Source organism: Callithrix jacchus, chromosome 1, assembly GCF_049354715.1.
Source record: "Callithrix jacchus isolate 240 chromosome 1, calJac240_pri, whole genome shotgun sequence".
Classification (NCBI taxonomy): Eukaryota; Metazoa; Chordata; class Mammalia; order Primates; family Cebidae; genus Callithrix; species Callithrix jacchus.
In genome coordinates this window covers 38,209,056-38,232,379 of record NC_133502.1, presented here as the reverse complement: position 1 = coordinate 38,232,379, position 23,324 = coordinate 38,209,056, and the positions used below count along the sequence as shown (strand labels likewise).

At 36.6% G+C, this 23,324-nt stretch overlaps 1 protein-coding gene across 50 annotated transcripts in view; it reads right to left on the bottom strand.

Moving 5' to 3' along the window:
• MYCBP2 (MYC binding protein 2) overlaps positions 1–23,324 on the bottom strand; it is a 286,856-nt gene that overhangs the window by 31,510 nt on the left and 232,022 nt on the right. For all 50 annotated transcript variants that reach the window (XM_054252281.2, XM_054252282.2, XM_054252292.2 and 47 more), the window contains 10 exons: positions 22,557–22,801; positions 18,901–19,068; positions 14,997–15,154; positions 13,718–13,917; positions 12,438–12,587; positions 6,575–6,735; positions 5,094–5,250; positions 4,688–4,912; positions 2,123–2,188; positions 151–390 (listed from right to left, as the gene is read on the bottom strand). In XM_054252281.2, the coding sequence (XP_054108256.1) occupies positions 151–390; positions 2,123–2,188; positions 4,688–4,912; positions 5,094–5,250; positions 6,575–6,735; positions 12,438–12,587; positions 13,718–13,917; positions 14,997–15,154; positions 18,901–19,068; positions 22,557–22,801 (1,770 nt within the window). The remainder of the gene's footprint in view (positions 1–150; positions 391–2,122; positions 2,189–4,687; positions 4,913–5,093; positions 5,251–6,574; positions 6,736–12,437; positions 12,588–13,717; positions 13,918–14,996; positions 15,155–18,900; positions 19,069–22,556; positions 22,802–23,324) is intronic.

Sequence of the window (23,324 nt, the reverse complement as noted above, 5' to 3'; positions counted from 1 at the left end):
AAACTCGGGTGTTTAGGGCTATGAAAAGAAAAAATGGGCAACATTTATAGCCAGAAATTTCTATAGCAAGTTTTACAAAATATTTTGTTACACTCTTAAAATATACGACATCAATTACCCTGTGCTAGAATAAGTTGTGCGGACACTCACTTGAGACGTAATAAGTCTGAATACTCGCAGAGTCTCAGCTTCACAGTTCCGCTGTTGGGCCACACTGGCTGAAATCTGGCCAGCTATTTTTGTGCTTTCACCATCTTTCCAGCCCAGGACTTTGACTTGTCGAACTCTCAGTGTATTTTCTGGGCCTTTTAATTCAATTTTGATGATGTGATTATCCCCTCCTGGAAGTTCACTTGTTACCCAGCCAATGTGCCTGGAATCTAGATCAACCTGGTTGAGTAGAAAAGAGGCAGAAACCTGATTCAGCTGGATCATTTTTAATCACTGGGCTAGACTTAGCATTAATATCAGCAAACTCAAATAACAAAGAATTGTACAGAGTAAAGGTTATGAGGTCATTTCACACTGATTATCTTACTTCAACCCTGTGAAGATAAGCGATATTATTTATAGTAGCTATTATACAGACAAAGAAACTAAGGTGAACACAGGTTAAGGGATTTTCAGTAAATGGTGGAATTGAGAATTAAAATCCAGGCCTGATTACCATACGGCTTCTGAGCAAAGTTATATGAGTGAATGGATTACAAATAATTTATATGACTGTACTTTACCTATATCGACTGTAGGTAGAAACATCACAAGATCAGAAAAGGGTTCTTTGCTTGTGTATCCTCACATTAAAGCACCATTTAAAGATAATGTACTTTTAATGTATAGTTACTTAATATGTTTACTTTTGAACAAAAATTATATAATATGTAACATCACACCTGTGATTCCTTATGTCACTAAATTTCATTGAGAATATGACTTTTTTTTTTCAAGGATCAAATGTTACAACACTGTGAATTAGTTTTTGACACTATTCCCTTCATAAAATGAAAACTGTTCTTATGGCATTTAATAACCAAGAAATGGCCTGGAAATATTTATGTGATTTACACAGACATTAAATTGATATTATTTTAATTAATGTCAATTTTCTAAATGGGGTATTAAGTATAAACAAACACAATCTCATTGAATAGAATTATTTTCCCAAATTCTTTAACAAGTTAGACAAAATTTATTATATGTTTAGTCTAAAATCTTAATTCATTCCTTCAATATTATTTGAAAACAAGCAAGCAAACAAGCAATTGGTCAACTTTTGTGAGATAAAGTAGCCAGTGAGAAAAAGTTTTGACAAAGTTTCACTAACACAAGTAAGGGAGCTTGAGCACAGTCTCAGATACATGCCTAGATAAAACTTAACTTGTGTGTAGAGTTGGTTTAAACTGACTTGTAACCTGGATATAGCTGCAGTGTTATAACATAGATTTTTCAGGCCAGAGGACAATAACCTATTTTAACTCAAAGTATAGGTGAATTAAAGTTTTAAGTGTGAATGAGATCTGTGATAACTTTTTATTTTTTATTATTTATTTTATTTATTTTTTTTGAGATGGAGTTTCGCTCCCGTTCCCCAGGCTGGAGTGCAATGGCACGATCTCAGCTCACCACAACCTCCGCCTCCTGGGTTCAGGCAATTCTCCTGCCTCAGCTTCCTGAGTAGATGGGATTACAGGCACGCGCCACCATTCCCAGCTAATTTTTTTTTTTGTATTTTTAGTAGAGACGGGGTTTCACCATGTTGACCAGGATGGTCTCTATCTCTTGACCTTGTGATCCACCCACCTCGGCCTCCCAAAGTGCTGGGATTACAGGCGATAAATTTTAAGATACCCGGAGTCTTTGTTGGGGAATGGGGTATGGGAGACTGTAGGTGCAATATAATCACTCATGACTAGGGAGCATTTAGGACAATAATAGATAAGATGTGTAGCACAGGGATGGCAGTTACTATTCCTATATATAGACCATTTGTCAACTTAATGTTTTATAAATAATTTCCTATAATACCTTGGTTGTATGCCAAAGGTGGAACTCAACAGTGAAAGCTGAGAAGAAGAAATTTCTCTCCAGGTAGCAAAACATTTAATGACAAAATTTTAATTACCTGCTTTATTCTGCACAAATCTTCTACTGCTTTGCCAGTTAAGAAGGTCATTGAGGTAACTTTATTCTGAAATAGACAATTCACAATAGTTATAATGCTATATCACTGCTTCAGAACTTACAAATGGTTTCTCACATTAAGTCTTCTGCCTGTCTCTTACCATCCTTCCTGATTGACCCCACCGCATCCCTCCAACTAACCATGGTTCCTACAACTTCAGTCTTATTCTCACAAACTCTGTCTTAAATTGTACATTTCAGCCCCTCTCCATGTGCTCTCTCATAGCTTGACATTCCCTCTCCTTTCAAAGTCTAAATATTCAGATTGCATCCTCATGAAGCCTTTCAGCAAATATGCTTGTCACTTATGTCACACCCTTGTTGCTATATTCTCATTACTTTTGAAGTATAAAAAGGAAAGGTAACTGACAAATACTTAGGAGTGTCACAGTGTACCCAGACTTCCTTATAGATTTGGAGTAGGATATGCAAGAAATTCTATCCCCAAGATACTTGCCAAACTAGGGAAGGCAACATTAACACATCAGCACAAGTTCAATACATTTCATCCTAGAGCCAAAGACCTTAGGGTTGAGTATGTTTTATGCAGAGCACATCAAGAAATAGATTAACATTAGTTCCTTGGAGAGCTGCATATTATGAGTGCTGTAGGTGGATAAAATTCAAATCAAAGAATACTGTTTACAGGCTCTGTGGTAGGCAGGTTGGGGGACACGGAGGTACATAACTCAAGGAAAACATATGTACAGGTTGAGTTTCCTTTATCAGAAATATTTGGGACCAGAAGTGTTTGGGACTGGGGATATTTTAGGATTTTGAAATACTGTATTTGCATTATACTTACTGGCTGGGCATCCCAAATCTAAATATCTAAAACCAGAAATGCTCCAATAAGCATTTCCTTTAAGTGTCACATCTGTGTTCAGTAAGTTTCAGATTCTGTAGCATTTTGGATTTTCAGATTTGGAACGCTCAACCTATAACACAGAGGAAGCCTCTTAAAAAGGAAAGTAGATGTCAGCTTACATGCTGGGAATTTTGAAAATGAATACTGTCATGATTATTTCCCCTGAGAAAAGACAGATATGTCAAATTGATTGCAATCACTGTTCTGAGGGAGAGTATGTCCTGGCTTAAAATGTACCATGAGCTACAGGTAACTCTGCACTCAACAGTGAGTTCTAGCCACAGAATGTTTTGCTTTGTTACACCTGACTCTCTAGTAAGATAAAGTAGTTATTCCAGTGCAAATTCTTGGGTCTGTGGAGGAAATCGCTCATCTGACATTAGCTAAGCTTCTTTTACTTATTCAATATCAGGGAGGAATAGCACCTGCACTGATGTACAGGAGTTGCAGCTTGCTCTGATTGCAGACTGGCCTGCATCCAGGTTATCGGAGACCCAACCCTACCACTGTGGCTCTTCCTCAGAAAGGAAATATGCAAATGACACAGGAAGAGCCAGGCAGTGGTTCAAGGGGAGCCATTAATAATGCCTCTGCTGGCCAACCACATCCATTCTGAGGAAAAAAAATTCTACACAGTATCCATCAAGAATGAGGTAGAAGAAAGGCAGTCTGGAGGTAGTGCTATTTCTTTCTTGGTTGTTAACACGCAAATAAATAGGACTCTTTTTTCTTGTTTAGTGCCTTTTATAAAAGAATATTTAATTCAATTGAAACGTGGGTAAACTAGGCTAGGGAGCATATAAATTATGATTATTTGGGACAGTACAGAAACTTATTTTTTAACTCCATGAGGATTGTGAGAAAGAAGTAGATATTTAAAGATAGGCTGGGTGCAGTGGCCCATGCCTGTTAATCCTAGCACTTTGGGAGGCCGAGGTGGGCAGATCACTTGAGGTCAGGAGTTTGAGACCAGCCTGGACAACATGGTGAAACTCCGTCTCTACTAAAAATACAAAAATTAGGCAGACATGGTGGCGTATGCCTGTAATCCCAGCTACTTGGGAGGCTGAGGCAGGAGAAAAGCTTGAATCTGGAGGTGGAAGTAACCACTGCACTCTAGCCTGGGTGACGGAGGGGAGATTCTATCTCAAAAAAAAAAAAACAACTAATTACACTATAGATCAAAAATTATTATTAAGCGCCACCAGAGTAATACAAAGAAGAACCCAGCAGAGGGAAAGAGTAATTTTTTAGAGGTGTTATTAAGAATTTCTCTTATTAAGTTTGAGAGACCTTAGGAGAATCAATCATCAGAGTTTAAGGGGAGAACTTCCAGGTCAAGGGAAAATCTTAGCCAAGGGCATGGAAGCAGAAAACTGTAGAGCAGACTTTCATTTTGCTTAGCTGTAGCCATGGTTTATTTGTAATCAGACCTCTTTTCAGGACTGGAATTCCATAGTGTTCCCAATCATATTAATTTGTTTTTAGACTTACAGTTTATTTGGAGAATACAGCAATGAGGTTTGGTTGGCAACATTCCAGGTGATAAAGCCTTCTGCTAAATTTAGAAATGAGGGTGCATGAATACTAATGGTCTGAAAAGAGCTAAAGAGCCGCAAATCAAGTTTGCTTTCTTACCCCAAGATCTCGGGAATTGTCCACGTGAACAGACACATAGCGAGCATTGATTCCTTTTACACAGTTGATGGTGATGTTCTTAGTTTTGTTTTTATCTTCATCTCCTGATTCCCAAAAGGTTTCTGTGGAGCCATCTGTCAAACTGCCAATCATGGCAGGTCGGCTTGATGTTTTTATGTCAACAATGCTGGTTAAGTCCTTTAAGCACATTACTATGCATAATTCCTATCAGAAGCAAATATAAGTGCTTATGACACTAAAAGGAAATCTTCCATGAAGACAAAACAAACAGATAAAAGATAAAACATAATGGAAGATAGGATCAAACTTATCATGAATAACACAGTTTCTCCTTTGATGTACTAACAAACAGGACAGCCAAAATAATAAGGGTGAAATGACTGACCTGACTCATAGCTTCAAAGCCAGATTGTATACTGATGCTAAAACTCTCTTCACTATCGCCATCATCTGATTTTGACAAAATATTGTTAATGTGATGAAAGACATTGCTCTGATGAAGGAACTGGTGATCAGATTGCTTGAATTTGAGACTCCAGCACCTAAAAAGGTGATATAGAAGCAGGATATGAAATAATTATTTTCTAGGAACGTCTAAGGAACTCTTAAATGAACACTCTGTAGCTAATATGTCAAGAACTCTTAATGCTCTAGTAAAATACAGAAATTTTTAAAATGCAGGTAAGAAAATCATTCTTACTTATTTTTTGAGATGGAGTCTTGCTCTGTCACCCAGGCTGGAGTGCAATGACACGATCTCGGCTCACTGCAACCTCCGCCTCCAGGGTTCAAGTGATTCTCTTGCCTCAGCCTCCCAAGTAGCTGGGATTATAGGCACCCGTCACCCACACCCAGATAATTTTGTATTTTTATTAGAGACGGGGTTTCACCATCTTGGCTAAGCTGGTCTCAAACTCCTGACCTCATGATCCACCTGCCTTGGCCTCGCTAAGTGCTGGGATTACAGGCGTAAGCCACCACATCTGGCCTGTTTCTGTTTTTGAGAAATAAAGGTAACTTCTTCAGAACAACGTAAGTTCTAAGGAAAGTTGACCCATTTTAAATATAAACAAATTAGACAGATGAAGATCAAGGCTACAGATGCAAAAAGGGTAATGAATCTGTCGTGTAAACAAGTGTTACACAACTGTAACAACCCTTCAAATTTGTTAATCTTACAATGCCATACTAATTCATCAGGGTGTGATGTATCTTGTATTTCAAAAATCTTGTGAGCAGGACAAAGAGAAATCTCTCTTCCACTGGTCTTATCATTAGGAATATGGGAAGCCCAATCATTCCATCAACTTATTTCTTATACTAGAAATTAGGAGAATTTATTTATAAGTGTGAGTCCAGTGTGTGAATCTAATAACAAGGTTCACAGTGTAAGGGCAATGTGAAATTCTGAACACATTTCAAACTGAAATTGGAATCTGCTGAGCATCTGTGATGCTTCTTAAGGTGATTTTAGCCAGCATATAACCAGGCTGTTTTTCCTAAGATTCTTTTCAAGTCAAAACTCTATTTTGGTTTTTGTATTTGAGATTTCATTTTCCCATTCTCTTCTTGGAATAGTTAGGTGATTTGAAATAGGCAAAAGGGGAAAGTGAGGGAGACTGTCACAGAGATAATTCAGAGCACTAAGAAGTACATGAGTCACATTTAACAGAAGGGCAAACCACCATTAACCAAAAGGAAGGACCATTCTAAAAATTATGACTGTAAGGAGGGAGGCACCATCTATATAATGTAGAAATTCTTTCTATCTTACTATGTAAAGAGCTTTTTTAGAGCATTTCATACTTTGAATATTCCATAAACTCTCTTGTCCAATGTGCCTAGGATACGAGGATACAAATTTACCTCAGGGCCATTTGCTGTAATGAGCTGCCACTGGGGAGAGACATCATAAGGTCTGAGATGGTCTGAAGCAAGCGGTGAAAGGTATGCGGTAAAGGATGAGCAGCTTCCCCGGCAATCACTATGTCGGACAGCGGATGTTCACACACTCTTGTGTCTTTCTCCTAAGGCAGAAATCGAAACAAGTTTATCAGTGTACGTGCTGGAAGGAATCTTCTTCACAAAAGACTATCATGTATACTTTAAAAATAGTTGTGTAACAGAAATATAAACAACAAAACCAAATTGTACTCAGAACATATAGTAATTTCAATTAATTGTGTTTGTATTATTTTAGGGAGAAAGCTGTAAGTTTAGTCACAAATAAAATCAGCATGCAAATGAATCATCAATTCTAGTGTGCTCACAAATGTATCTCTGGGTGAATCCATACATATATGCATGTGTATGTGTAGTATGCATATACATGTATGTATATGTACACATACATATAAGTGGGTATGTTTTGTGTGTATGTTTATGTATAAAAAATAACGTATGTTTAGAAGTTGGGGTGGCCACTAACACTTACAACATTTTCATGATGTTGAATAAAATTCATGAATTAGAATAAAAAGCTCCTTTCTGGGCCGATGGACCACAGCTAGGAAAAAGAAGCAGGAATTGAATTTCATTTCTCAGTCAAACTCTCAGATGACTCCATTAAAAATATTATCTATGGAATAAATTTTATAACAGGAAACTAACAAAGTAATCTATATTCCCAAAGAAAGGAGATTTTGTAATATCAAGAAACCGATCAAAATCAACTGATAAAGCTGGACCCTCAGAGAGCACTAGGTAGGTATGTTGCAAGCATTGCATAGCTAAGCAGGTACCAGCAGGGGGTGGAGTAGGAGGGGAGGGGAGCAGTGCACAAGCAGGAGAGCAGGGGCCAATGTGCAGCCGCTGGAATAGGACAGCGCCTGCCTGCTCAAGCCAAGTGTTCCCACATAGGCCGAAGCCCGCGACGGCCAGATCTCTGTATCTATGACAGCGTATTCATATATTCATGAATCCTTCTAAGGCAGAAATTCAAAGCAAATTTATCAGCTAATTGCAGTGGCAGAAGTAAAATATCTCCATTTAAAAATACGGCCTTAAAAACAAAACAAAACAAACAAAAAAAAACAACTGTGCAGGTCAAAAATGTCTGAGGGCTAGAACTGGCTTATAAACTACCAGGTCTTTTCTTGTTTTAATAGGTGTTGGACTCTCTTTTTTGGGGGATTTTAGGGAAAAAAATTACCATTCAATGGTTTTTTTAAAAAAGTCTTGTTTATATCTTGACATGAAATTTTAAGGTCCATTCAAGCAACTTAAAAAATATGCCTTTCTGGCCAGGTGCGGTGGCTCACGCCTGTAATCCCAGCACTTTGGGAGGCCCAGGCGGGAGGATCACAAGGTCAAGGGATCCAGACCATCCTGACCAACATGGTGAAACACTGTCTCTACTAAAAATACAAAAATAAGCTGGGTGTGGTGGCATGTGCCTGCTACTTGGGAGGCTGAGGCAGGAGAATTGCTTGAACCCAGGAGGCAGAGGTTGCAGTGAGCCAAGATTGTGCCACTGCACTCCAGCCTGGTGCCTAGCAACGGAATGAGACTCTCAAAAAAAAAAAAAAAAAAAAAAGCCTTTCTTTCCATTGAACACATTTTCAGTCAGATGATTTACCTTTCCAGAAGACATCAGTCATGGTGTTTCTTCTGTTTGGGGAATACTGTGTATATTGCAGTCAAAATCTATCCTGTAGCATGTGCTTAGAGTAACTTGCCTCACTTCACCTAATTGAAACTAATTTCTTCCTTCCTTTGTGATTCAAATAAATATTTCTACTAAAGCACTTACTTTTAGAAAGAAAAATATGATGTCATGGTTATATCATAATGGATCATAAAACACCCTTAGTAAGCAGTGACTGTTTTTAGTTATTTCCGATAATTTGCACATAGTATCTAGGACTTGATCTGTTTAATAACAAAAGTTACTACTATTACAGCCTACCTACCATGATCCAAATTTCATAGTTGCTTTTTCATCTCATGTTTATTATTTTGAGTAGGTAATATACATCCTAATAAAATATTCAAGAGCTATAAAAAAATACCATAAAAAGTCTCCTTGTCTCTACAGCCCTGCTATGTAGGTGCTCTCCCACTGGCAATTTCTATTACCAGTTTCTTGGACTGTCTATAAATATTGCTCCTTTACACAAATGACAGCACGCTAAACAAACCGATCTGTACTTTTTTTAAAACAATTTATCTTTGAGATTATTACTTATTAGATATGTATGTAATGTATGTTATCCTATTGCATAGTATTCTGATGAATAAAAACACCATAGTTTATTTCATCAGTCCACTTCAGAACAGCCATTTTGGTTGTTTCCAATCTTTTGTTTTTATATAACATCTGCAATGAATCAACTTGTATATTTTTCTTTTCACACATACATCTATGATAAGGAGAAATTCATAAAAGTGGAATTACAGAATTATTTTTAATGTGAATTTTGATAGATCTTACCACACACTATTCTCTAAGAAGCTGCTACTCCACAGCAAAGAATGTGTGTTCTTCCATCTTGCTACCAACATAAGCCCATCGAACTTTTAAACTATGTCACTGAGCTAAGTAAAAGACGGTTGATTTTTGCCTGCTTCTTTGTACATCTGTTGATTACTGATATAGAAGTTCTGGTTTATTTTTCTTCTAAAGAATGTAGTTTTGTTCTTACAGGGAAAGAGCAGGCCATGTACATTCCATCAAGCTTGGCATTTGACACTGTTAGACTGGGGTTATTTCAGCTTTGCCCTGATTTTAGGCACTGTCCTTACTCCTAAGGCAATGGTCTACATTCCTCGGGTATGGCCTTTCTGGGACCATGCAGTATTCATGCCAGGAGCATTCATCATACTCACCCCACCTCTGGTTGTGCTAGAACTTCAGAACCCAGCTCTAAAGCTAAGAATCTGTTCAGTTCTTAGCTTACAATTCATTTCTACTGCTATTGCATGCCCAGTCTAATAGTGGCCAGAACGCCAGGGATATTTTTATGTAAAAATTTTAGACTTCTTTCTGCAGCTCTGTACCACTGGTGCCCTGCTTCTTGCATCCCAAAGTTATAGTCCTACACTGATCTCTGCCCAACACAACTGACATTCTCTGATTGTGGGCTTACCTCATGTACTTTCCTTCTCTCAAGGACTGTAGCTCTGTACTGGTCACTGCTCATAGCCTATGAACAATTGTTTTAAATATTTTGCTCAGCTTTTTGTTGTTTACTATGAGAACTAATCCTGACACTGGCTGTTTCATCATAACTATAACTAGAACTCTGCCAAACAACAAGTTTTGAGGTGTACTATTATTGCCATTCCATTTAAAATATTTTCTATTATAGTTATTTGATGCAACTCATTTGGAAGTATTTAATTCCCATATAAATATTTTTCTTGTTTTGTTATCTAATTCTTATATACTAGCAATAAAGACTGAGGACACGGTAGGAAGAAAACCATTATTTAAAGTTTGTTGAAACTTGTCTTACATACCCAGTAAATAGTCAATTTTCATAGACATTTGGGTGTATCTGAAAAGAATGTGAACAACTACAAGCAATGTTCTGTATATTCTATCAAGACTGTCAATCATTCAAATCTGTGTACTTTCTGATTCTTTTTGTTTGCCTGACCTATCCAGTACTAACAAGAGTGTTATGGTACTATGCACAAAACAGCCGCAAATTGTCTGCCGCTCTTCCCATCAACAGGTGTTTATTTCTCAGTCTTTGCATTTGACTGGTCTTGTGAATTACACTGGCTAACAGAAGGTGGCAGAAGCATGATATAGGTGTTTAGTCTTGGCCATTTTGGCTTTGCAGCTTCTGTGTTCTCTTTCTTGGGTGCTGCTGGCATCTGAACAAACCCAAGGCAGCATCCTGGCGGATAAAAGAGCTCAGGGAGTACCACTTGAAGCACACTAAGTAACTGAAACAGAAAAGAGCCATTCCCCTCAGTGGAGGCTTGCTGCTATTGCCAACCCAGAGACAGTAAGCTAACGAACAACGGTTTTAGTCCAGTGGGTTTGGGGTGGTTATGCAGGAACAGATAGCTGTTACAGATGTATGACAATCTCAGATTGTAACTGCAGACTGTCCTATTTTTCCTTGCAGTCTGTCAATTGTTTCTTAATATTTTTAAGGTTATACTATTAGGTAGATACATATATAGAATTGGTCTTTTACCATTTTGTAGATCACCATGACATATCATTGCTTTTTACATAGTCAATATTTTTTAAGATATATCCTCATATTTACACTTTCTTTTCTCTTCACTGACACTCCATAGCCATTTCTCTCAGTTTTTATTCTGGAAATGTCTTTGGTGTTGTTCTTCAAAGACCATTCAATTGAATTGACAGGTATTTTCTTTCAGTACATTGAAAATAACCAACTGACAGCCTTTTAATCAAATTCAGTCTTTTAACTTGTAATGTTGCTATTGAAAATTAAGCTATTATTCTCACTGTCCCTCTTTTGAAAGGTAGTGTTTTTTCCTGTGGCTGCTTAAAAGATCTCTTTCTTTGTTCTTGGTGTTCAGCTAATTCACTATAATTTGCTCACCATTATTTGTATTTATTCTGGTTGGGGTTTACTGGGCCTCTTGACTCAATGGGTTGTTATCCGTAATCAATTCTGGGAAATTCTCAAGTATTAACTCTTAAATAGTGTCTCTCTTCCATTCTATCTTCCCCTTCTGGGACTCCAATTAGGTAAGTGTTATACATCATTTTACCCTTCATTATTCTTAGCAACTTGTATTTTTTTATTTGCTTGTTTTCCGTGCTGAATTCTAGATAATTTCTGCAGGTCTCTTATATTTAACCAATTTCTTCACTGACATGCTATAAAATCTTAAAACTGATTGTTTTTTAAAAAATATACTTATATTAATTTTTACATGTTTTCTTTAGTTCTTCACCAAATCTGTCATTCTATTTCTTCTTAAAATTTCTTCTCATAAAGTTTCTCACTTATTTCTTTAAGCATATTAAACACATTATTCTACATTTACATAGATAATCACAACCACTGAAACTGCTGAGGATCTATTTCTGCTGCCTATTGCTTTTGGTAGTTCTTGCTCATGATATCTTGTTTCCTTGTGACTTTTAAGAATTTGACTATGATAATGATGCTTGATATCCTTGAAAATTATCCTAAAATGTCATTCACATAATTTCAGAGTGCTTGGAAATATGATAAATGCCACCTAGATTACTCTTTCATTTTACAGTCATGGAAACTGAGGCCTACAAGTCATACAACTACAACAGGATAGAAATGAGGCTGAACTCAGGCTCCTAGTGCCTTAGTTCAATGCTCTGTCTGTTATATAGGGGTGCTTTTTATAAAATCCAGGTCTCTTCAAGCTAAACAAGCATCTTTGAATTGCATGTTCCTGAAGAGTATCATTTTTACCATTCAATTTTATAAAAATGTTGAAAATGAGATTGAATCTCTAGGTAATAATGCTGCTGTTTATCTATCATATATTGTATGGTAATAGTATATATCATCCAGTTGATCGCTTTATAAATGGTGTTTAGTGAGAAATCAGATGTAACTGTCAGCATTTCTGCTAGAGACAAAACTTTCCTTAAGTATTATTAATACTTTGCCCATAGCACTAAAATATTCTTTTTGCTTTCAAGTTAGTTAGATCTGCGAATGATTGCATGCAAATTAGACTATATGAAGATACAGTGCCAGTTTCTATAAAAAATATACTATCAAAACAAATTAAAAATCTCATTTACTTGTTCTGAATTTTCTTTGTTTGTTTTGTTTTCTTCATCTTCTTCTTCCTCTGGTTCCACTGGTGCAGGAGTCAGTGATGCCACAAAATGCCACAGAATATCATGGAGAGACGTGGTTTGGATGACATTACACAGAAGCCAGTTGAAAGCCTGAATAAGTAACAGTTAAATGAGTTCAAGATAAAAATAAAATAAAAAAGTACTCAGAAACAAAGTACCTCCATGGATAAAGGGTTCAAAGAAAGATACTAGAAAATTTCTTTTTTTAAATTAAAAAAAGTAATACCTTACAGTTTTACTTTTTTTTTTTTTTTTCTTTTTAAGAGACAGTGTCTTGCTCTGTCCCCCAGGTTGGAATACAGTGGTGTGATCATGGCTCACTGCAGCCTCCATCATTCAGGCACAGTGATCCTCCCACCTCAGCCTCCCAAGTAGCTGGGTCTACGGGCACATACCACCAAGCACAGCTGATTTTAAAACTTTTTTTTTTTTTTTTTTTTTTTTTTTTCAGAAATGAGGTCTCATGATGTTTCCCAGGCTGGTCTCAAACTCTTGGTTTCAAGTGATCCTCCCTTCTTGGCTTCCCAAAGTGCTAGGATTATAAGCATGGGCTACCATGCTTGGCTCCTTAAAAATCTGACCTTTATTTCACTGAAAGCACACAGAACTTGAAACAGTTAATACTTGGGTGTTTTAATTTAAAAAATAATAGAGAAAATAATTTCTAAAATATATTACAAAAATACCTTTTCAAACCACTTTTTACTTCAAAAATTCTTTTTAATATTAATTTATTCAAGCACATTTTTTCCCACTTGCATTTGGATGAATACAAAGTGTATCTCAAGCTCTGCACAAGCAAACATTTACTTATGGTAGGTTATTTATCATACTCAATAAAAATATTTACTATATATAGGCCTCTGATATACAGTAATTCTACTATTTCCAGAGAACGAAGGCCCAGAGAAGTAATCACTGGTCAATTTATGATTACTCTGTCATTTCATTCTAATAAAATGAGATGCTGAGTGCAAAAAGCTTTTAAAAATAGATAACCTCAAAATTCAAATAGTAAAGCAATATAGAAATACATTTCTTTAGAGTGCTTAAATATGAAATTCTAAATTTGTTTATATTCATAAACCTTAGAGTCTAATTTTATATGAACACTTGATGCTTTTAATTGGCTAATGTTTTTTAATTTCACACAATTTCTGTTGGTAAAAAAGTGGCATCATTAAATGCATGAATCAGTAATTTCATTAATGTACTCATACCTCCATAGCAAAAACTCGACAAGCAGATTTCCTTAGGGCCTGTTTCATTGCTATTTCAAGACCTTCTAGATCATGATGTTGTATAACAAAAGCTAAAACTGGCCACTGGAAATTTCGTTCTCCTTTAGAAAGAGAGCTGTGGGCTGAGATTAGCCGAGAAAGCTCAGGAGACGGATGTCTCAAGAGGGAAGAACCAACTTCTATTAAAGAAAAAGAAAATTATTAATTTCATATGCAGTGCATATATATTTAATAATAGTATCTAGCACATTCGCTTTAGAGCCTTTGTTGTTGCTTTTTGTTTTTTGCACATGACATAAATCATAACAATTTCAGCTTCTACTGAGGAAGAAATCAAGGCTCAGAAAGATTAAGTATGTTACCCTCTGAAAATCATACAGCCATTAAGTTGTACAGGTGAGTTTTGAATTCAGAGCTAAATCTAAAGTTTACATTTCTAAAATACTCTGAAAGCTAAGTGATTCATATTCTCTTTAAATGCAATCTATATCTTACGTGCATCACTTTCTAAAAGATGGCTTTGTAAGAAACATGTCTCAATAGGAAGTAAAAAATATTTATTGAATGAACCTACAAATTGCTGGGCATTTTTCCTTAGAAGTCTGCAATAAGATACTTAATCATCTGACTATAATTTTTAGGCCAAAGCTTCCTTTTAGCAAGTGATCTATCTGATCATTTATCACTGTATTATCCTGTTTTTCTTGGGTTTCTTTAATAATTCTTGAGGTAGAATCCTCAGCCCCAATTTGGGGCTATTGAAACCAACTGGTCCAGATCAGATCATGTAACTCTCTCTCTTTTTTCTTTTCTTTTTTAACTGATTAAGGGCTATTCATATCCCCAAAGTTTTATTATCTACTTAGAATGATGACAGCTACAAGAGTTATAAGCTTCTTTTGGGGTGGAGAGAGAACTGTGAATGTGTACATCATTGGAATTCCTGGTCCACAAAAGTTTAGTGAAAGGGATAATGGTTGTAACATTTGGCTTAGATACCTAACAAGTAAGATGGTAAAGGTCAATTTATTCTTGAACAATCACTGAATGATCTCCAGATTTCCCTTCAACTGAGATGCACAATTTAGAGATGTACATTCATAGCTGTGTCACACAGAAGGAATGTCAGTCATACATTAGAAATTATCCTATGCCTTTTCCTTCAAAAATTAAAATTTAAAAATTATCTGCAGATAAAACCATTTTCTTTTTTATCTGTAATAGATCACTCAATATTCTTTTTTGTCCTCATACTTACCAGTGTCTCCACTGTTAACTCTTCTTCTAGGAATGGCTTTAACTCGTGCAGGTAAAATGGAGTGCTGTTTATCATATTCAGAAGCAACAACTGAGTATGATCTTTGGAAGACAGTTCTCTTTGCAAGATCAGTATCAGTTATGGGACTGGTTTCTAAACTGTAGATGGAACAAGAGGACAGATACAAACTCAGAAGAACTGAATGAAATGTAACTATACTTATAATAATGTAGGCAAATATGTGAATCAGTTTCATGCGGAGAAACAAAATCAAAGCCAAATTGACAATCTCTCTTTAAATCATAATTTGATCTTTCAAATGCAGTAACATTTTGACTGATTTCAGCATTGTATCTTAAAACTTGTGGTTTTCTTAAATCTACTTTGCATTTTAAATGAAAATGAAGAAAAAGGCTTCTAAGATCCTTTTAAAATCAAAAGCATTGGAGTGGAGTTCATGTGTCATAACATTCAGGAAAAACAGGTAGATATGATCATAAGTGCACCAAATAGAAAGAAAAAGGATATGTACACATGAAAACCTAATAAAATAGAAAGTAAAATTTGGTTCCAAAGTTTTCTTTTGGTACTTCAGTGTTCTGTTAGGTTTCTCTCTCCTGGGAAATGCTGCCCAAAGCCCACAGAGAATGGCTGCATCAAGGTGTAATGAGAAGTAATAAACTGATTTTTGGCATAAGTGTTGTATTATACTTGCACTCTATAAAATAACTTAATGGTTTTATTCGGGTTTAAGTAAACTAACAGCTTTTCTATTTATTGAAACAACATAAAAACATGTAAACAGTTACTGAGAGCTATATAATTTCCTTTATTGAGACATTTTATAAAATAGAGAAATCCCTTCTCATTTCTCTAAAACAAATTTAGAAACTATTCTTTTCATGAGCTCCTTTTTCTGTCACCTCAGTTCAAATTGGAATATTTTTGCTCGCCTTGGGTTCTGGAGTACTTTCCATTGTTCAAACCATGTCAGAAATCCTGTGTATCTTGGCAAAGTTGTCTATTTTCTAATAGGTGGCTAACTGCACTGCCTGGGTGTTTTCTTTACTCACCACTTCTCTAAGCTTACATATATTCTTGTTTGAATAGACTATAAATACTGTACATAACTGATTGACAGTAAATGTCCCTGGATGTTAGTATAGGCTGTTTGGTTCCAGGATGACTAGAATATAGGGAAACATTAATTTAATTCACTTTATAGATGGTGTTACTATAAAGCACTGATACTTCTTGTTTTCAGATGAAGTTTCCTACTAACTTAAAAAAAATCATTACACAAATTTAAAAAGTGACTGTTCTTACAAAAATAATAATGCCTGTGAAAGAATTCAAGCAACACGAGAAAATCCAAAGAAAGCAAAAGATGACATCTTCAATTCAATGGCTACCCTGGGCCATTGCTGCAGGGGCTGTCTTGCCTCCTGTACGATGGTTAGCAACATCCCTGGCCTCTACTCACTAGGATGTCCACCCAACTAGCCCAGCTGTGACAAACAAAGGTATTTCCAAACATTGCCAGATGTCAAAAGGGAGGCAAATATTACCCCAAGTTGAGAACCACAGATTTAATAAATTCATTTATTCATCAACTTTTTTTTTTTTTTTAAACAGATGGGGTCTTGCTCTGTCACCAAGGCTAGAGTGCAGTGGCACAATCATAGCTCACTGTAACCTCAAAACCCTAGGCTGAAGCCATCCTCTTGCTTCAGCCTCCACCGTAGGTAGGCCTGCAGTTATGTGTCATCACACCTGGCTAATTTTTGATTTTTTTTTTTTTTTTTGGTAGAGACAGGCTCTTGCTATGTTGCTCAGGCTGATCTCCAACTCCTTGCCTCAAGTAATCCTCCCGCCTCAGCCTCCCAAAGAACTGGGATTTATAGGTGAGGCAATATGCCTGGCCCTCATCACTTTTTTTTTTTTTTTTTTGAGACGGAGTTTTGCTCATTACCCAGGCTGGAGTGCAATGGTGCGATCTCAGCTCACCGCAACCTCCGCCTCCTGGGTTCAAGCAATTCTCCTGCCTCAGCCTCCCGAGTAGCTGGGACTACAGGCGCACACCACCATGCCCAGCTAATTTTTGTATTTTTAGTAGAGACGGGGTTTCACCTTGTTGACCAGGATGGTCTTGATCTCTTGACCTCGTGATCCACCCGCCTCGGCCTCCCAAAGTGCTGGGATTACAGGCGTGAGCCACCACGCCCGGCCCATCACTTTTTTAAATAACTTGAGTTTGTCAAGATGTTTTTTCAGTAACTCAAAAATGCCGTTATTTCCTGGATTATTGTATGTTTCAGAATGTTTCAACCTAACTGAATATAAAATCCTTAGGTCACAGTTTCTTTTCTTTAGGATTTTGTAAACATTGTACTTCCAGGCTTTGGTTCCATTACATTTTCACTATATACTGCATAGTCTTTAAAACTATGCTTCTCATTAGTCATTTGATTCATTTGACTAACATACAATTAATCATGGATTTTGTGAAAGAGCTGTGCTTTTTAAGAAAATCATAATGTTTTCAAGAGCTTTTATATTTGAGTGCGCCTGACATTGGATAAAACTTCAAAGGTAATGTTTTCTTTCTTTTGGAGCTCTGGAGACATTGTTTCACTTTTTCTTTAACTCAGAGTTGCTATATAGAAGCTTAAATTCACAACCTAACTGCTTTTGCAAGATGACTTGTTTATCTCTGCTCAGGTACTTGGAAATGCCTTTTTTATTTCTTGGAGTTTTGCTAACTCAAGGTATTTTCTTTAGTTACTTATAAAAATTTTCTTAAAATCTGGAAATTCAGTACTTTTTTGAGGATTTAAAAAAATAGTATAGCTTAAGCAAGGTTTTAATGGTATTTGTTGGTTTTTCTGCTTCAAAGACAGTAGTTATTCTTATTGCCCTGTTTCTCATATCTGTCATCTTTGCTCTCATTGCTATAATCTCTGTCCTTTTTTTTTTGCTCATTGTGATGATCTCAAACCTGACATAAATCTCAAATTTATGTCAATAATTCAATTTGTTGCTCTAAACATTTCTAATTAATTTACTAGTTTTATGATGGTGTTGATTTGGTCTTCACTCTGTTCCTCTTAGCTTTTTATGTGTCTTACATTTGAACTTTCATTTGATTAAATTTACACCATTATCAAATTTGCAAGTACTACATAGTACTCAGGGAATTTTCTTCTTTTCTTTAAGGTGAGTTTTCTTTCATATTGGGTTTTTTCTCTGACGTTTACATTACATACTATTTATTTTTATTTTGCTAATACTTAAAGTGGGCAGCTCTGTTTCATTCTGTTGTTCGTTCTGATAAAGTAGGAGCAGATTTCCCTAGATTTCCTTTCTTATCATATTTGACAGGTTTTATTCCCCTCCCAGATATAAATGGAGATTTATTTAATATTCTATACCAGGGATTATTCTACCTAGTTGGGTGTCATCTCATTTCTGTATTAGCACTCCCTGGAACCTCAGACTTGCTCTAATTCAGTACACAGTTGTAGAAAATAGAATTATCTATAAGATTTCCAATTTCAACTGGAAACAATAATCCAAGAAGTTTAAGATTTATTTTCGGTGACACTGCTCCCAAGAAAACTCAAAGTAACCCTTCTCTACTCTGATTTACTACAGCATTAAGTCGGATCATATAATGTAATCTTTAATTCCTTCATTAAACTGATCTCTTCTCTCCAACTAGTCTGCCTTTCCCCTTAAGGACCTTACCTTAGTCATGAACATGTATGCTTTTCCTTACTGCTTCAAGAGTTAGCAGAGCTGACTCACAGATGTATTAAAGAACTTCTACAGGCCTCTTTTCTAGTTCAAAGTCTTTCTTCCACCAAACACTAGCTATTCAACAGACAGGAGAGAACTAAAATACCTTGGTGGCATAGACTTCATATTGCTCTCTGGCTCCTCAAATACGTTAGGACTTGCATCAGGAGTTACTGATATATACGGGGCAGGTACAGATGTTGAACGTAGATATCTCATTTCATCCTGGAATAGGTTGTCATCTTGATAGCCCACAAAATTTTCATGATGATGCCTGCATTAAATCAAACCCAATAACTTAAAAGTATGATGGCCATACAGATTCCCTCCATTTTTAATCTCCTTCATGACAGGAAAAGCAGCACATGTAAATCATAATTAAAGGCAAAGTGTTAAAATAATCATAGATGTAGGCAGGTGAAAATACAAGTCTGATAATTTTATTCATTGATATTCCAGGTACCACAAACGTTTCAAAATCAAAATTGAACTAATTTTCCTTCTGAGAACTTTTCCATCTTCCATTCTTTTGGTGAATGATCCCACCAACTATCCAGGTGCTTAAGATAAAATATTTCCAGTGCTGTCCTAGGCTTAGCCCTCAACCATCGCCATCTTTCAAGCCCATGATACTAGGTTTCCTCTCACAGTCATTCTCTCTTCTCATTCCCCATCACCACCGCCTTGGTTCATGCTTATTATTTCTTGTACAGATCACTGAAATATAGGCAGTTACTTTTTGGGTAGGAACATATATAAGATCATATTCAAAAAATATTAGATATATGAAGTCTGTGGCTCAGGGTGGAGTGGGTGCCCATTCCCCAGAGAGCTAAAAAAAAAAAAAAATCTATAATTATGCTAAGTTAGCATTTTTCACGTTTTACAGTTTGATTCTTTCCTTTTCAAAATGAATGAACAGTTGCTAACGTAAGTCCACTGAGTGGTGTGACTCACACTAAAGATCTGTTGTATTTGGCATACCTGATGATTTCCACCTCAGTCTCATGTGTACTTAGTCTCATATTTTCATTTTTGTTGCTTATTCATTTTACTGCAATAGTAAGCATTAAATTTTAAAAACCATACAACTCCGCTAACAAAGAGGATACTTTCCAAAATGGAACTGTTGGTTGGCAAGCCATGTCAGCAGGCAATACCTGGATATCTTCATTTGTCAGCTGACGAAAAAAATCTGATTTTGGCATATGAAAGGCTGTTTTGGAGTGTCAGTGCATAATATCTGAAAGTATAGGCTGCACCATTCAAGTCCAATATTCGAAAATAGATTATTAACAGGTTTCTCTTTACCTCCAGTAACACACTTTTATCTAGTCTCCACATGAGCTTCCATATTCCACAGTGATCTTTTAATTGCAAACCAGTTCATTTATTTCTGTTTAAAATCCTTCCAGTTTCCTCTGTTCATGGGATAAAATGCAATCTTAATCTGGGCTACAGGGCCCAACATTACTTGGGTTAACCACTTTGAATGGCCTTTCACATATTTCCTTCAGTAGCCAGCGCTTTACCAACCCCATGATTCCTCAAATGTGTAATGAGATTTGTGTCTTTGCTCACCTAGGTTATTCTCCCAAGAGTTGCTTTCTTCCCAGCACCTGCCTGATAGATTTCCATTTATCCTTTAAGATTCTACTAAAGGGTCAGACCCTCTGGGAAGGCTTTCCTGATTTCCTTGGGAAGATTCAGATACTCCCCATCTTTTATGCTCTAACAGCATCCTACATCATACTTTTCTTTTTTCCTTTCCTTTTCGTTTTTTTTTCTTTTAAGAGATAAGTTACTTACTGGGAACATTTGACAGAGCTTTTGTACATCATGGGAAGATTGACCTAGACATGGAAAAACTAACACTTTTAAAAAATAACACTCCATGGAAAACAAAAAGTTATATAATACAAAATGTCATCATCAGATACTATTTGGTAAGAGTAACAATATTTACATAGTGCAAATAATAAAGAAACTATAAAATTCTGATCAACTGAAGGAAGGGTAAAGGGAAAGGAACTATCTTTCTGAAACTATATGGCTGTCAGATCAATGCCCAACATACACACATCTTCCTCTGTATGATAAACCCTGCCCGGGGTGCTGAGAAACCATGACCCTTAACCTTCCTTCCTTCCTTTGGAGTCAGGAATCTCAACTTTCCTCTCTAAGTCTTAGCTGCTGGGTCGTTTCATTAAAACTTTACCTGCATTTTTCTGAGAATGCCTTTACTTCTATGCGAATAAGGGACTTCTTTTCCCAGGTCCATGAGGGGCATGGTTTCAAATGCTGGTATTTCCTTTGAGCAGCACCTCCACGCCTCCATCCGGGGACCAGAAGGGTTTCAAATATAAAATTGTCTGATTTTCGGGTGCCTGGGCCAGGTAGGGAAAGCCAGGAGGGGCTCTTTTGTCCCAAAATCCGCCAAAAGCTCTGGGAGGACGGGACTCTGTAACTCAAAGAGTTGTGTACCAAGTAGCCAATCTGATGTCAAAGATCAATTTCTCCAGAGGAAGTTTGAAAGAACTTCTCTCATTGGACGAGAACATGAATGGGGAGGGAATAATTCAAGGGTTAAAACTTCAGCTGCTCCTTACCTATAGGATTTCCCTCTCTGGGGTCCCCTCCCATGACAGCGTGGGAGTGGTCTTCTTTCTCTCTTTGTCTAATAAATCACTTTTCAACAAAACTCTTTGGGTCCACGATATTTATTTGAAAGGCAAAGTCACCGCGCCTCCAACCCCCCTTTCTCCATTCTTTGGGGTTAGAGAGGCCAAGAACCTCCCATCCCGGGGGAGATGGGTACCCTCACAGGGTTACATGAACTTACTTAGAGAAGGGTAGCTACCCTCTATCTTTACTTCTGGACGTTAATATACCGCACATTCAAAAAACTGAATGTTAAATAGATTGAATGTTAAAAATTGTTGTTAAATAGATTGATACAGAAACCAATTAACCTTTTGCTGACCTTACAGGGCTTAGTATTTGTTGCCCAACAGACTTTGAAGGGCACCCCACCAATGTTTCAGAAATGGACCAACTCTCAAGGAGGAAATGGGACAATGGCAGGGAAGAACAGAAATGCTAAAGGAGTGTAAGGAGAAGGGGTTTAAGAAAACATCTGGAGGATGTCACAGGACGCACCTCAAGACACCAGAGTTAAGGATCCTGTGAACAGACCGTCTCAAAATCCTAACACCCTACATACATGCTTCTATTGTAGCACTTCTCACACAGCATTTCAAATGTTTCACTGACATGCCTGACTTGACATCGGAGTATGAGTACACAGAAGCCAGGATTTTGTTATATTCATTCATTCAGGACCTTTTTTTTGTTATACTCATTCATTCATTAGCACAATACTGGTGCTAATTTAATACTGGTACTCATTTAAATGCTAACAGAATGAATAATTTACAAAATAAAAGTCTGCTACAGGAAACATCACTTTCTTTCTACTTCAGCATTTCCCACTAACAGACTGAAGTCAGCCTACCAAAGAGTAAAAGATAGCTACAGTCTTATTTTCTAAGACATATTTTTTATTCGTAACAATGCAAATTGATGAAGCATTTTTATAGTTTTTAAAATACCTATTACCATAAAGTCGTATGTCAGTCAAGGAAACTCAAACAAATGCCTGGAAGTTTCTTTATAGTACCACATCTAATGAAGTGTAGGTCAGTAAACAATCACCGTTAATCCACAGGTGATTAAAAAAAAGAAAAACCAAAATTTTATTACCTAGCTAATGTCTGCAGGTAGAGACAGGGCATTTTCACAGGCAGATCCTCAGAAATGCCTTCTTTCACGCTGGGCAACTGAGATTGGAACGGCTTTGCAGGATGGTAACACAGAATGCTTGGTTCTGCTGCGCTGCTCAGGGACAGCAGGAAGAGTGCGTTGGCTTTAATCACTTGGTGAGCTTCCATGGTGGGCAAGGCACGGGGGGTCTTGACTTGCATTGGTTTCCTCCTGGATTGTTTGACCTGGCAAAGAAAAAAATCAAAGTGATCCTTCCTGACTTACATTAAAATCCTTGGTTTCCTAAGCTAAGTATTTTGAGTTTCCCATTAAAAATTATTGAACACTTGTAAAACTATTTTAAAATAATAAGATTATAAAAGACAACATTTACTTCATATTTGTCCTGGGCTGAGTGAGACTATTTTGTATCAAACACAAACTATGCTTCCTTACTTTCTTCAGAAAAATATAATACCTAACCAGTTAAATCTAAAAATAATTCATTTTAAAAAGAGTAAATCATCTTAGTGTGTTATTCAGCAAAATTTTTTGGTTAGGTATGCCACTAAGGTGAATAAGGAAAAGAGAGAATAGATATGAAATAGGAAAATAAAGGAGTCAAAAAAAGAGGAAGAGAAAAGAGAAGGAAGGTGAAAAGGAAGGGTCTGTATATGTAGAGAGTAACAGACAATAATGAAGAGGTACAACACATATTTGTCAATAAGGCGTATGTAGCACAGGTTAATTATCTAGTGTTATTCCAAT